At 42.6% G+C, this 15,144-nt stretch overlaps 1 protein-coding gene across 1 annotated transcript in view; it reads left to right on the top strand.

The window, feature by feature from the left end:
* MYO3B (myosin IIIB) overlaps positions 1 to 15,144 on the top strand; it is a gene marked incomplete at its 3' end in the record, with an annotated part of 367,317 nt that overhangs the window by 194,674 nt on the left and 157,499 nt on the right. The window contains exons 23-24 of the mRNA XM_079782950.1: positions 3,083 to 3,160; positions 5,987 to 6,192. Of these exons, the coding sequence (XP_079639076.1) occupies positions 3,083 to 3,160; positions 5,987 to 6,192 (284 nt within the window). The remainder of the gene's footprint in view (positions 1 to 3,082; positions 3,161 to 5,986; positions 6,193 to 15,144) is intronic.

Here is a 15,144-nt window from a genome sequence, read left to right as displayed (position 1 = left end):
ATTTGGGATTCTCAAAATAAATCCACTTTTCATCACCAGTCACAATTTGATGCAAAAAAAGACTTTCTTTTGTGCCGTTGAAGCAACATTTTACTGATGACTTTTCAGTTTTCCATTTGTCTTTCGTTCAGTTGATGTGGCACCCATTTTCCTTCCTTTAAAATCTTCCCCATTGCTTGTAAACGATCAGAAATTGTTTGCTGAGCAATGTTTAATCTTTCTGCAAGTTGTTTTTGAGTTTGACACGCATCCTCATCCAATAATGCTTGTAATTGTTGGTCTTCAAACTTTTTCGGTTGACCTGGACATCCTTTGTCTTTCACATCGAAATCATCACTTTTAAAGCATTTAAACCAGCGTTCACAAGTATCTTGAGATGGAGCATGTTCACCATAAGCTTCCTGAAGTATATGATAACTTTTTCTTCAAAATAAAGTAATGAATTAAAACTTCCCACAAATGCTCTTGTTTTGGCATGAAATTCAACATTTTTAAGCATAAAAATATCTATGATGTTAACACCTTCAGAAAATTTGACATTTTAAGCTTGCTGTCAATAAAACAAAATAGCATACATATCAAATCACATATATATCAACATATGTGTAACTCCAGCTATTGAAAAAATCCGCATTATTAACTGGTACACCTGGTATAGACAGAGTGGCAGACTTTCCTCAAGAGAGGAGGAAGAAAGACTCTAACCATCTCTAGAGGTTGAGCTTATATCTGTTCGTACTTTCTATGGAAAATGGCTGGTATGGGGAAATTGAGAGTGGAAAGAGGTTGGGATTAACGCTTTACAAGGTATATTTTGTGGCCTGTGTTTTGCTTTAATGGTATGAATAAACAATAAGGTGTGGTGAGTAGCTACTAATCAACCTTAGCAGGAATTTTCTTTGTCGGGTCAGCCCAGTTCCATGTCAAGCAGCATGTAGCAGGACCCTGACTTTACTTCATTTGACTTCAGTTAATTTATATAGTTCTCATGCCCCTCCCCTATATTAACTTCATTTCATGTTTAGAAGAACCTTGTGATTATGCAAATGTGAAAGAGACCCTTGACCAACCGAAGACCTTTCCAAATTCTTAAATTTTAAGATATCCTAATAGCATATTATTTGTTCTTTAAAATATAGTACTAAATATAGGTGATGAACTGCAGACAAGTATTAGCATTTCCAGGTTGTATATAACATAGAATAGATTCTTACTTACTTCCCAGAAGTTACTCTGTATGTAAATATAAGGACAGAACTTAGTCATGCTGGATGGTTAGACAGGGGAGCCCAGTAGCCCTATACCTTTGGAAGTACAAACTGTTGCTTCAGTTTATATTTTTCCAATTTTCTGCAGGGGATGGTACTGATCTTGAAAACAATACGTATTGTACCTTTTAAATTATGTCTCTACAGAATTAATATATATCAAGAATTTTCTGATCACTAAGCTGTTAAGTTCTCAAATGCCAAGGTCCATTGTGCATTTTGAGGGACGGTAACAGGTAAATTTTACTAATAAAAGAAATGTGCATGAGCTTTTCAGCTGCTCTTTGACAGCGCACGGGAGCCCTAGGGGCTGGCACTGGCTGGCTGATTTGAATAAAAAGGGAGGGAAGTAATGGAGGAAAATCAAGGCTTTGGAGCAAGATGTGGTTCTTCAAGGAGAACCTCTGACTTGAAGGAAGTGTTGGGGACATTCCTAAAAGTGTGCCCCAAACCTAGCCCCAAACCTCACTAGTTCTGAGCTCCGTCATCCATCCAAATGGAGGTGAGGTGGGGGAAGACGCCTTTAGGCAGATGACTCTGGAGAAAGCACAGTGCCTCTGCAGAAGGGGTGGGTGTGTTGTGTTTGCTTTCCCCTTTTCTACATCAGCGCAGCCTTCCTTCTTAACACAGAGCTTTTGTTTCCTCCTTTCTCATTAAACAAAACAATTACAAGTCAAACCCAAGCAGTTATACCATTGCTTCAGCTGCATACAAATAAACGGATGGTTTGGGGAACGCATCCAGTGTGCAGCCTAGCAAAAGAAAGCCGCACTGCGCCCAACATCGTTTCACTTAGAGAGAGTCCCATGTTTCTGCTCACTCACTACGTAGGTTGCTTTTCTAGCTTTTAAAAACTTAGCTCCACATTTATTCCCCTTCTTAAATAAACCTGTTTGTCTTTATCCAACTGAAGCTCTTCCTCCATTGTGTGCACAGCCTCCTAAATACCTCTGGAGGTAAGCCTCGTTATTCTCCCTGCCCCTTGCACCCTGTTCCTTTAGCACCCACTTTTCACGTTTGTTGAACAAGGCTACAGGGAAGTGGCTGCCTGGACAACAGTCTGCCGAGCGGAACACACGTGCTGACAGTAGCATCTTCCTTTCGAACGTTCCTGCTTCTCTTGCCACCTGTTCAGAGCAGATGGGGAGCCGCACGGTGGAGGCCAGTGCTGACATGCCACTCGGGCTCTCTGCAAACAGAAGGGCTTCGTGTGTGCAGGAGCAGAGCGCTTGCTGTTGAGCTATGACAACGAAACACAGGCTGCTTGCCTTTGATTCCTACAATTGTTTTTATTCATAAGTTCCTTCCAGTCAGCCCAGGCAGTTGGGACAAATGATTGGGAACAGATGTATCCCAAGCGCCGGTCCACAGTGAGCACGTGGGAACTGTGGGAGGCAGGAGGGTATGGCAGCATCAAGGTCTGACCACAGGAAGGCCACTGGGCTTTGGGTCCATGTCTTCATAATCACCCAGCTTCATGGGCCTGAGCTAGTTTTCTTGTACAAAATAGTTTGTTCTCATGTGACAGTATTGGAGAACTTAGCAGGGGCCCATTGGGACATGGAGAAGTATAGACATACTGCTGATTGGGTGCTTTAGTACGTTGCAGAGTGAGGTCATTGTCAAGCGAGTAGAACCATGCAAATTCTGTTTTTCTTTGGTATGTCTTCAAAAATTCTCCCCAAAGTGTGCACTATTGTGTTCTAAATATTAAGGCCTCTCAGATATTTGACCAAACAGCCTTTCAGATTTTGAAAAAGCCAGACAATGAATTGTCTATATCCTCAAACCACGTCTCTCTGCTTATGTTCTAGGTGGATACTCTGGAGGTAATACGGCATCCGGAAGAAACCACCAACATGAAGAGACAGACCGTGGCTTCTTACTTCCGGGTATGGAGTCTTCTTTTCATTTTTCTGTTATTCCTCACCTGAGAGTATTTTTTCCATTGATTTTTAGAGGATGTGGAAGGGAGGAAGGGAGAAAGGGAGAGAGATAGAGAGAAACATTGATATAAGAGAAACACACCAATTGGTTGACTCCCACAGGCCCTACCAGGGCCAGGATGGAACCTGCAACCCAGGTATATTCCCTTGACCAGAATTGAACTGTGACCCTTCATTGTGTGGGCCAGTGCTCTAACCACTGAGCACACCAGCCAGGGCTGGAGTCTTCTTGATCTGTATTCTGTCTACTTACAAAGAGGACTTGCCAGTCCTTCCCACAGAGACCCAGATCTGACAGAATCACTGAAAGAAGCCAGTTAAGAAAGGTGGGGGTGTGGAGAGAAAATATTATAGCCAGAAACCTCTGCCTCTGAGTGCAGTGTTCCCTGATGACAGAAAGATCAGTTGAAACCCTAAGTGTCTACAGAGAGCCCTCTCAGCCACTGGCTCACAGCCCTGTGCATTGGATGTGCTGATTCTGTTAGCATGGGAGCTGCTGCTTGGCCTTAAAGCTACTGCAGTCAGCCGCTTTCCCAGCATATTTACTGAAAAGCGAAGTAGTTAATAACATTTCAGAAGGTGGTTTATCAAGTTTAGGTCCTGAGAGAATCTCTTAGCTTTGACTTTATTTTCCTAAATTGAATTGTCCTATTGCAAGACCTGTTTGTGTGAACCCAATTATTTCCCATCTCTGCTGACCAATTCTTGATATTTCATCTACTAAAATGACTCCTTCGAGTGAAAACATTGTCTCTAGAAGGATCCTATTCAATGTTTATTATATAGGAAAGATAAGACATGGATACTCTTGTACCAAATTGGCACAGATTGGCTTATCTTTAAATTATAGATTGGGTTGAAAGCCCTTAAAGATCGTGTAACACTCGGAGCTCATGTCCAGCTAGCTCCCTGGTGGAGATGCTGTAGGCCAAAGATAGAACTACTAATCTCAGGGACAAATGATAAGGTTGTGGGGTGGGGATGGGAAGTCAGGTGGGGAGCTGGGTCTGGGGCTGGAGTTGCCAGGCAGGCTGAAGGACGGGACCCTGGAGCCAGCACCATGGATAGCTGGCTTTATAGAAAGCTATCAGGTTCAAGAAGGATCTAAAGCCAGGAGTCTAACCTAGCCAACTATCCCTCAGAGGCAGCCTAGAATTAGGCTCAGCGTCCGAATTACAGGGGCCCAGAGGCCTTTTGAGTCCAGCACTTTTTCCACGTAGTGATCCCTGCTACAGTTTCTCTGGCAGGAAGGCATTCAGCCCCTGTTTCATCATTCATGTTTGTGCATTTCTAATTGCCACTTCTTTCTTTGTGTGTTTTTTTTTATTTAAATTCTTTATTGTTTAAAGTATTACATATGTCTTCTTTTTTGCCACTTATTTCTTATCTTGTCCCCTTTAGCAGCTATATCCTCTTTGTGTCTTGTGTGTGTGTGTGTGTGTGTGTGTGTGTGTGTGTGTGTGTGTGTAAGTTTTGTGTGTGTATGATGGGACTTGGAGACTCTGAGCAACTCTGTAAAGTCATTCCCAAGAGCCTAAAAGTCCTTCTATCAGCAGAGAAGTCTCTGGCTTATAGTTTTTCAGAAATATACCCATGACAATCAATTTGGTGTCCTCAAAATACTGCTCCCCAAATGATAAATTCAGGAAATAAGGTGTATTGGCAAGCTAGGTAATACCATTTTGGATCAGTAAGAGGTGTGATTATGAAATAATGGGACTGATTTCCTAGGTGGCTTGTAATTGCTCCTGCAGGCATGTCCAAAAGAGGAGCTGCAAAGGTGGATGCCCCTAAGGAACGCCTGAGACTCCCTTGCACAGCACCCCTCGGCTTTCCCATGTGCTTTCTCTCTGCGCCAGCTACTCGGCGTATGTTAGTTGATCTTCATTATAATCTTTTATTCCTCTAGTTTTCTTGTTTCATTTGCCCTCTTTTTCTGTTTTCCTTTATCAATGGTATCAATAGGATTTGCTTAGACTTTCTGGTGGTTCCTAAGTACAACTAACCCCTTCCCTAAAAGTTGGACATTTTAAATTTCAGATATAGCTTCTGGAGTGTTACCTTGGGATACCAGAGAGAAACTAGTTCTGGCGATGGAGTTATAGGGTGACCTAAGTATGTTCTTAGGCAGCTAAGTCTCTGTCACATGGGGACGTTGCTAGTGATGTTTAAAGAATACTATGCAGCTATAAAAAAGAAGGATCTCATACCCTTTGAGACAGTATGGAGGGACCTGGAGAGAATTATGCTAGTGAAATAAGCCAGCCAGAGAAAGACAAGTGTCCCATGATCTCACTTATATGTGGAATCTAATGAACAAAATAAACTGACAAACAAAATAGTTCCAGAGACATTGAAGTGTGCTATAGACTGACATATTTCAGGGGGGAGGGTGTCAGGGTGGGGAGAGATGAACCAAAGAACTTATATGCATAACCCATGGATACAGACAGTGGTGTGGTGAAGGCCTGGAGAGGGGGCAGAAGGCGGGTGGAGAGGGTTAGTGGGGGGGATGTGGGGGGAAGGGGACAGCTCTAATGCTTTCAACAATAAAGAGAAATTTTTTAAAAAATTTTAAATAAAGGATGCATTTGAATCTGCAAGCAGCTGTAAGTACTCGTCAGAACTTATGTCATCACCTCTTATTATTGGTTTCTTGTTCAGCACCCAAAAAAGTCCATGAGTTATTTACAAGCCAATAAACTGCTCTAGAGGCCCATGGAGTTCTCCATTCCATTGGGGTAACCTCACTACATGTGCTTTTCCCGTCAGTACTCTCTGATGGATCTGCTCTCCAAGATGGTGGTGGGACAGCCCCACTTCGTGCGCTGCATTAAGCCCAACGATGACCGGGAGGCCCTGAAGTTCTCTCAAGAGAGAGTGCTGGTCCAGCTCCGCTCCACGGGGATCCTGGAGACAGTCCGCATCCGCCAGCAGGGCTATTCCCACCGCATCCTCTTCGAAGAGTTTGTGAAAAGGTCAGGCTGGCATCTTGGGAAATACGTTAAATACAGCTCTGCCGTGGCCATCCCTGTCCCCTGAGATTACTCCTCCTGCCCACTCGCCTCCAAACGTGTAACTGACTAGTTATCAGTTAGCCTTCACTTGCTTAAATGTTGCTTTTTTACTGTGCTCCAACTAAATTGCAGTGATCGAGAGGACAGATTAAATTCCCTTCTGATCACATTGAGAATAGGAAAATGTCCATAGATATTTATATGTTTTATATTCTTAGTTTTCACAACCTTCAGTTATTTAATTGGTAGGATGAAAGTATCTCTCCATAAGTGGGTCAAGATTCTGGCAGATGCAAGTGCACCCAGGCACCCACTCCTCTCCCAGGCTGAAACAATGGCATGGCGTGATACAATGGCTGACATTTACCTAGCACCTAAAATATTCTAAATGTATAATATCATTTGATCCATGGAACAGCCCAGTAATCTAGACTCTGTTGTTGTCGACGTAAGAAATGTCCAAACCTATAGATGTTAGGAGTTTATTTGGGAAGCAAGATCTCAGATGCTCTGGAGAAGGACAGTTCTGCAGTTCTTCTTATACACTGAAATTAAGAAAGATCACTAGTACATGAAGGTAGGCAAAAGCAAGGCCAGGAAATCTGTATGATTGGATTGCAGAACAGTTGACAAGATTATGTGCTCTCTTGAGGGGTGGTTGTACCTCGGAGGGGTCTGCAAAAGAGGAAACACTTCTGGCATTTCAAAGGTGTGTTAACCTAGAATTGCATGAGAACAATGGACAGGGACTGCACAAACAAACAAACCCACCTTCTTATAGGCCTGGGGTATGACTGCCCACTCCTGAATTTATGGTCAGATCATCTTTGAGGTTACTTTTGGTCATTGGTCTTGTCAGATTTATTATAGAGCCCCTTTTCTATTCACATTATTATCTCCACTAGAGGCCCGGTGCACAAAATTCATGCACAGGAAGGGGGTCTCCTCAGCTCGGCCTTCACTCTCTCCAATCTGGGACCCGTCAGGACCTCTGGCTTCTAACCGCTCACCTGCCTGCCAGCCTGATCCCTCTAACTGCTCTCCCCTGCTGGCCTGATCCCCCTAACTGCTCTCCCTTGCCTGCATGATCGCCTCTAACCTTCTCTGCCTTGGCCCCGCCAACATGGCTTTGTCAGGAAGGACGTCCAGAAGGACATCTGGAAGGTCGTCCGGAAGATGTTCAGTCTAATTAGCATATTACCCTTTTATTAGTATAGATGCCACCTTGTCCTAAAAATGCAGGTTGTTCCCAGGTTTTCCTATCGTGGAAGGGGAGCCCGCAGTAGCATCCTGGGTTCTGACCAGGGCTTATGTGCTTGTGCTTTATCTCAGTAGATGCGATTCCTAGAAGAAGACTCTTGGATGTACCTTGAACATTTCTATCAAATTTGCCAAATCATCCTCCAAAAATGTTGAACCACTTTAAACTCCCACCAGCAACCATGCATGTGCCCTCTGTCCCACTTTGATGCCAATATCATTGATTTCTCCCTAGAAGCTTTCCTCCCATCAGCCAAGACTGCTTGGTACTTGAGCCAACCTCATTCTTCAGCTGGGGACTTGATTTCCCGAGATAGAATTATGGAGGAGAAAAAATAGTTTTCCTCTAACTTTCTGAGTTCTTAGTGGAGGCCCTCATAATGAAAGACAGATCACCAAGAGAAAAACAAAAGTTCATTAACATGTGTACCTCGTGTATATGTGGGAGATCCCAGGGAAAAATGAATAACTCCCCAAGGTGGCTTAGAATGCAGATTTAAATACCTTCTTCCTAGGGAAAGGGGACAGGAGATGTAGGCCTCTTAGAGGAGAGCAAATGATTTTTAGGAAAGATGAATGGGGGGGGGGGGGTGGAAATAGTTGTAACAAAGTTTGGGTGTGATGTCAACTTCTACTCTCCTGTCCTGTGACAGGAGTCAGCCTTCTCTGCCTGATGACACTTCTCCTGTCAAGGGGACCTAGGACATTTAAGCTCCTTTAGGGGGGTCTGATTTTAGGCAGATCAGGAGACTTCAGTGAAAGCCTCTGCATGCATTTGCTATCTTTCAAGCATCCACAGCTCAAGATCATCAATATAACAACATAGCATATGCTGGGGTGGCATGTTCTCTAACCTTCAGAATAAACCCAACAAAAGCTTGTTTCCTCTCTTAGATGATTTGCCACAGTAGCATTATTCCCTGGAGATAGTATTCTGACCAGACCTTCCTCAGATTGGTCATAACATACCCTGTGCTTGTAGAAAGGTGTGGGCCACATCACTAAATAAACCATTGGCAGTTTTCTCATCTTGTGGAAAGGGAGATAAAGATATGATAGTTTATCTCCCTTTCCACAGGTTTCTTGCGGGTTTGTGTCTCCCCTGCCCCCCCCCCCCAGCAGCCCCAGCACCTCAGCTGCGGGCCTTGGGGCTCCCTGGGGGCTTGTGTCCTCAATCCGGCCCCCCACAGCCCCAGCGCTGCTTAGCCGCTATAGGCGTCGTCATCTTTGTTGGGTTAATTTGCATACTCACTCCTATTGGCTGGTAGCATAGCAGAGTGATGGTCAATTTGCATTTTCTCTTTTATTAGTGTAGATTTTATAGATGAGAAAACAGAGTCACAGAAAGAAATCAGTGACTTTCTCAAGGTCCCAGACTAGTACATGGTAGAGCCAGAATTTGAACCCAGGCTGTCTAACTTCAGCATCCACACTTTCATCTCCTCAGCCCAGTGTTTGTTAAAACAGATTTCTGTGGAGCTTTTTAAATCCAGAAATTGCCTTTATCTTGGAATGAATGAATTGCTCTTTTCTGCACAACTGCTATAGGGATACCTTGTGGATGCATATGATTATGCAAAACCTTCTGTGAAGAAATAAAGGACAATGATAACAAAAGAACTACCTCTGAAAAGCACTCTATGTGAGGCTATCCAGAGAGGAAAATTAAAATCTGTTATAAAATCTGCCACACCCTATCAGTCATCTTTATTTTATTTTTACCTCCTTTCTGAAACTTATGCCCAAGATAATTTTTCCAAAAGTTGCTCAAAGAATGAGGCCTAAAATGGTCCTTGCTTCATCAAATCTTCCAAACACCACTACATTCCATGGAGAAGACATGGCAAAAAAGTTACTTGCAATGAAAGCTTTTGAATTAAAAATAAGAATGTAGTGGCTTTTTTAAAAGAAGTGTCTTTGAGCCTCTTTTTTTCTCTTAAATTTAGAGGTAGAACAAGAAAAGAAAAAGATTATTTTAGCACATGAACGTTGCCAGTCAAGTATGTTTAGCCACTAAGTGTTGAATACATAAAAATATTTAAGAAAACAGGTCAAATGCTAAACAAATCGGCACGTCTTTGTTCATAATCAGAAAGCCAGTAGGCAAGTATGAACAAGAGTTTCAAAATGTCAGTAAATCTGAGGGTATCAAAGATTTCTGAGCCAGCAAGTTAATTGGTATTTTGATCCTTTTGAGCAACTTAACAACAAAATGGGTGATTTAGCAGTTTTCTCCCTTGATGTTATTCAACAAATAGGTTCACCTCTTATCTTCCTGTTCAGGAGTGCTGTTTTGTAAACTCTTAGCAGGAAATATGCAGACAAAACAAAGGCAGGGAACACAGCAATTCAAGGTTCATCAGGTAGAGGTAAATAAAAGATGAAGGCTTGTTTAATGTTACTTTTTATCTTTATTTTATTTTTATTTTCTGGCCTTTGGGACTGAAATACTGATGTGCACACCTAAAAGGCAATGTTTGGGGATCATGTTGTTGGATTTCAGAATGAGGAAGGACTTTCCCATGTCACCCAAGTCTGCAGATACTTCCTTCCTCCTTCATCCTTGGAAGTCCCCTTCTGTACCGCATCCAGCATGGCCAGTGGTGAACCTGAGGGGTGGTGGTAAAGGATTAAAGAAAACAGACAAGAGAATATAGCTGGGGCTAGGTGGGACACTTTTCTCAGATGGAGAGACAGTGCCACAGCCTGCAAGCCAAGTGTTTATTTTATAGCCAGATTCCACAAGGCAAAGTAAGGACGTGGTCAAGATGTTTACAATGTTCTCACGGGTTTCGAAGCTACTCAATTACATCACCTGAACTCTACCAAGCTTTGTTTTGGCAGCACTTGCTGCACCTCCTGCAGCCTATATCACTTAGCCACCTGGGACCTCAGGTTCGAACCGTAAGGTCAAGCTTACAACTATAGCCTTTGGCTATAATTGTGCTGGTAGGGCTTTGCCCTTCAAGCTGAGACTTGCACGTGGCTTTGCCACGAGAGGACCATGCCCTCTCATTAGTCCAAGGCTTGAACCTGTCCAAATGCTGTAGCTGTTCTCCACATCCTTCCAATTATTTTTCATTCATGGAGTCTTTGAGAAAAGGTTTGTTTCTAACACCTTCTCATCAATGAGGCCAGGTGGGTTGGAAGTATTTATCTATTGTCAGGAAGGCATGAAAGAGGCCACCTGGCAGTGCTGGGCAGGTAGCTGAAATCTCCTGGAAGTTATACGTTTGAGGGACATCACACAAAATGACTGTGAATGTTCATAGCTTTATGGTCAATGGGCTCAGAAGCATGGCTCAGCAGAAGGTCTACACTGGGACACACATGTGTTGAGATGTGTTCTGACAAATGTCTAAAAGATAGGACAGCACATTCAGTTCCAAGTCTTATGGTTTGTTTATTAAACTATTGTAGTAAATAATAAGCTTAGTAAGATCAGATTTCTAGTCTCATTTTGGACATAATATTTGGCAAGTAACCTAACATTTCTGTAAAAAATGTTTTCTTATCTGCAAGATAAAAAGTCAGAGATATACAGATTTTCAGGGGTTGCATGCATATTCCTGGGCCTTACCTAACATCTGAGTCTTCCAGAAAGGCCCACAGCTCTCTGGACCTGATTCTTAGCAGCTGTTAAGCTAATGTCTGTTGAACAGAATGAAACTCTTCCCTCTTTTCTTTCATCAGAAGCTTCCACCTTTTCTCATGATGGCATAAGAGCCATGGTGACCTGGAATGTCCTTCAGCTCATTCTCCCTTCTCTTCCTCTGTTTTCTCTCCTCTAGAAATCTAGGTGTCACCTTTGTCTTCTCCTTAGTTTCTTCAAACAGTCCATTACCAGGCTCTGTCAACTTTACCTGCTGAAGTTTCTGAACAAGTTTCCCTTGGGAATCTCCCATCCCTTTTCCTAAAGCTTTATTAATCACCCACTTCACCCAGTGTCTATTATTATCATTACTTAATAACAACAGCTTAATTGAGATATAATTCATATATGACACCCTTTTAAGTACAATTCAGTGGTCTTAATATATTCACAGAGCCCTGACTGGTATGCTCCTTGGTTGGAGCATCAGCCCACACACTGCAAGGTCTCGGGTATGATTCCTGGTCAAGGGCATGTACCTGGGTTGCAGGTTAGATCCCAGCACTCTTGGGTACATGTAGGAGGCAACCATCAATGTACCTCTCACATCTGTGTTTCTCTCTCTTTTTCCCTCCTCCCTTCCACTCTCTCTCTAAAAAAAAAAAAAAAAAGGGAAAAATATCCTTGGGAAAAATAATATGTAAATTTATATTCACAGAGATGTGCAACTATCACCACTATCTAAACTAAGCATCTATTCATGTGTTTACTAGTCATTTCTATATCTCCTTTGAAAAAAATGTTTATTCAAATTTGTTGCTCATTTAACTGTTGATTTTTATATATTCTGGATAGCCCCTTATCAGATATATGATTTGCAAATATTTTATCCCATTGTGTGGGTTGTTGTTCCAATTTCTTACTGATGTCCTTTGAGGCACAGAAATTTTTAATTTTGATGAAGTGTAATTTTCCTATGTTTTCTTTTGTTGTTTATGCATTTGGGGTCATGTCTAAGAAACCATTGATTAATCCAAGGTTATGAAGGTGTATTCCTACATATTATTCTAATAGTTTTATATTTAGATCTATGGTCCATTTTGAGTTAATTTTTATACCTGTTATGAGGTAGGAGTCTAAATTAAATCTTTTGTACATGGATATTCAGCTTTTCCAGCACTATTTGTTGAAAAGATGTTCTTTCCCCTGTTGAATTGTTTTGGCATCCTTGTTAAAAATCAACTGACCATAAATTGGTCATAAATTATTTTTGAAGTCTCAGTTCTATTCTAGTTATCTATATTTATTCCAGGCCTTTTAAAGCTCTTTTGCCCACCCTTTTGACATAGCTTCCAAAATGAACTCCCTTCCTATTCTGTTCTTTAAAGAACCACTAGCATATGATTTACCTAAACTCCCTGTCGAAGCATATTGCTTGCTTGATTAAAATCCTTATTTGAATGACCATCCAGACCTCCACTGGGTACCCAGTATAGGGCAGTCTCCATGATCTGGCCCCTGCCTACCTCTCTAATCTCTTTTCTCTTGTCTTCCGACCTCTCAGCTCATACTCCAGCAAAAACTGAACTACTTGGAGCTATACCCATGCTGTGCCATGCTTCTGTGCTTTTGCTCAGGCTATGCTGCCCGAATCCCCCTTCACCAAGTCCTCAGTGGACTCGCCTAACCCTGCTCATTTCTTAGGACTTTGAACGGCATTATCTTCTCGGCAACACCATCCTTGTCTCCCTCAGGCTGGGTTAAGAGCCCCTCTGATGAACTTCATTGGTGATACTTAACACGTTGTAGTGGAAACTAGCTGCCTGCCTATTTCTTACCTTGATGTTAATGACCTGGGAGGCAAGAATTTTTTTCAGCCAACTTTGTATCTGTACTGTCCAGCACAGTGATTGACACAAATTAGGTGTTTGATGAACATTTATTGAATTGAATCAAAGTCTTACTCATTGTCCTTCATCACTAACTCCCTTTACCATCTCCTTACTGACACTTTGGTCCTGACTGTTTTGAAGTACATGGCAGGTATATGGAGCTGGCTTTGTTGAGGTTAAGATGAACTTATGGTTAAGATGAACTCAATGGTTACACAATGGTTGGCCTTTGCATCTCCTCTTTTCTCTGCTGGAAAGTCTTTACATGGTCATCTCCTCCTCACCTTTTAAGCTCCAGCCCAGGCACCTTCCCTCTGAAGCCTGCCTGGACTTCCCCATGCTGGTAGTTGCTTCACCCTCTCTGCTCCCACACCTGCATGTTTATATCTTTGTATTGGAGCATATACTCTTATTTGTATCCTCACATTTCTGCCTACCACACTGGAGTGTGAAGAGGACTTCTGAGGGAATGGAGTGGACTCATTTTTGTGTCCCTAGCATCTTGCATGGTATAGTGTTTGGCCCATGGTGTGTGTTTGGTGTTTCCTGAATGAGGGACTCTAGCCTTCAGGAATACATTTAACTGTGAATAACAAACAAAAGTAAACAAACATTTTTTCGTGGCTTAAAGCAGGGCTTCTTGGTCTCACCACTGCTGACATTTTGGACCAAATAACTCTTTGTTGTGGAAGTCTGTCCCAAGCCTTGTCATATGTATAGCAGCATCCCTGGCTTCTACCTATTAAGATGCCAATGGTCCCCTACCCCCAAGTTGAGACAATAAAAAAATATCTCCAGATACTGTCAAATGTCCCCTGGGGTGTGAAATTCCCAAATTGGGAACCACTGGCAAATAGGTTTGTTTGTTTCTCACAAAAAGAAATTAAGAGGTAAGCTATTTTTAATGTTCATTTTTAATATTACTTTTTAAAAATATATATTTTATTGATTTTTTACAGAGAGGAAGAGAGAGGGATAGAGAGTTAGAAACATCGATGAGAGAGAAACATCGATCAGCTGCCTCCTGCACACCCTCTACTGGGAATGTGCCCGCAACCAAGGTACATGCCCTTGACCGGAATCGAACCTGGGACCCTTCAGTCCGCAGGCCGACACTCTGTCCACTGAGCCAAACTGGTCAGGGCTTTAATGTTACTTTTTAGCTGTTCAATGATGTCATCAGGAACCTGAATACTTTCTGACTCCCTTTTATTCCTTTTACCATCCTTAGTGTGGGGGTTTGCTTATAGTCTCATGGTCACAAGGTGGCTGCTGCCTCTCTAGGCAGGAAGAAAGGGGCAGGAGGAAAGGCTAAGCCAGCCACCTCTGCCCCACTTTTGTTCGGAAAGAAACGATTTTCCCAGGAGCCATTTCACGTTCCTCCCATTGGCCTGGATTGAGTCACATGACCGTTCCTAACTACAAAGAGGGGCTTAGAAAGTGGGAACAGGAGTGGGGCTAGGCACATTGTCACCCAAGAAAAACTGGTATTCAGTTAGCCAGGAGAGAGTGGGGATATAAGTGAAAAAGGTGCTAATTATGCTTGTCACAGAAATCTAATGTTTATTAATTGAATGAGGGAGAGACTGAATGACTAAGGGGCTGAGTGAATTTGAATAATTACTTCCAGTTCATCACAACTCACTCTTTGCTATTCAGCCTCTTAATCAAGACTGTGGTTTAAGCCGAACCGGTTTGGCTCAGTGGATAGAGCGTCGGCCTGCGGACTGAGGGGTCCCGGGTTTGATTCCAGTCGGGGGCATGTGCCTTGGTTGCGGGCACATCTCCGGTGGGGGGTGTGCAGGAGGCAGCTGATCGATGTTTCTCTCTCATCGATGTTTCTAACTCTATCCCTCTCCCTGCCTCTCTGTAAAAAATCAATAAAGTATATATTAAAAAAAAAAAAAGACTGTGGTTTAAGAATTAGTAAGTGCAGAAGTGCCTGCCTGAGTAGAAGCAGGCAAGATACTGAGGACACTTTCATTCCATTGCCATGGAAAGGCGTGTTTGCAGTTTTAAGCGTGCAGCAAATTCTTTCAGCTCTTGCAAAGTGAACTGAATATCATTAGTTATCACTGTGAACACTTCAGCTATGAGGACAGGGTTCCTGGCAATCCCTGACAGAGCCCCAAGGTTAATACTGGCCCACAGGACAGGAGTTGAGAGAAA

The sequence above is a fragment of the Cnephaeus nilssonii genome, assembly GCF_951640355.1.
Source record: "Cnephaeus nilssonii genome assembly, chromosome: 10".
Lineage (NCBI taxonomy): Eukaryota > Metazoa > Chordata > Mammalia > Chiroptera > Vespertilionidae > Cnephaeus > Cnephaeus nilssonii.
The sequence above is the reverse complement of the archived record's forward strand: the minus strand, read 5'-3'. Positions and strand labels throughout refer to the sequence as shown.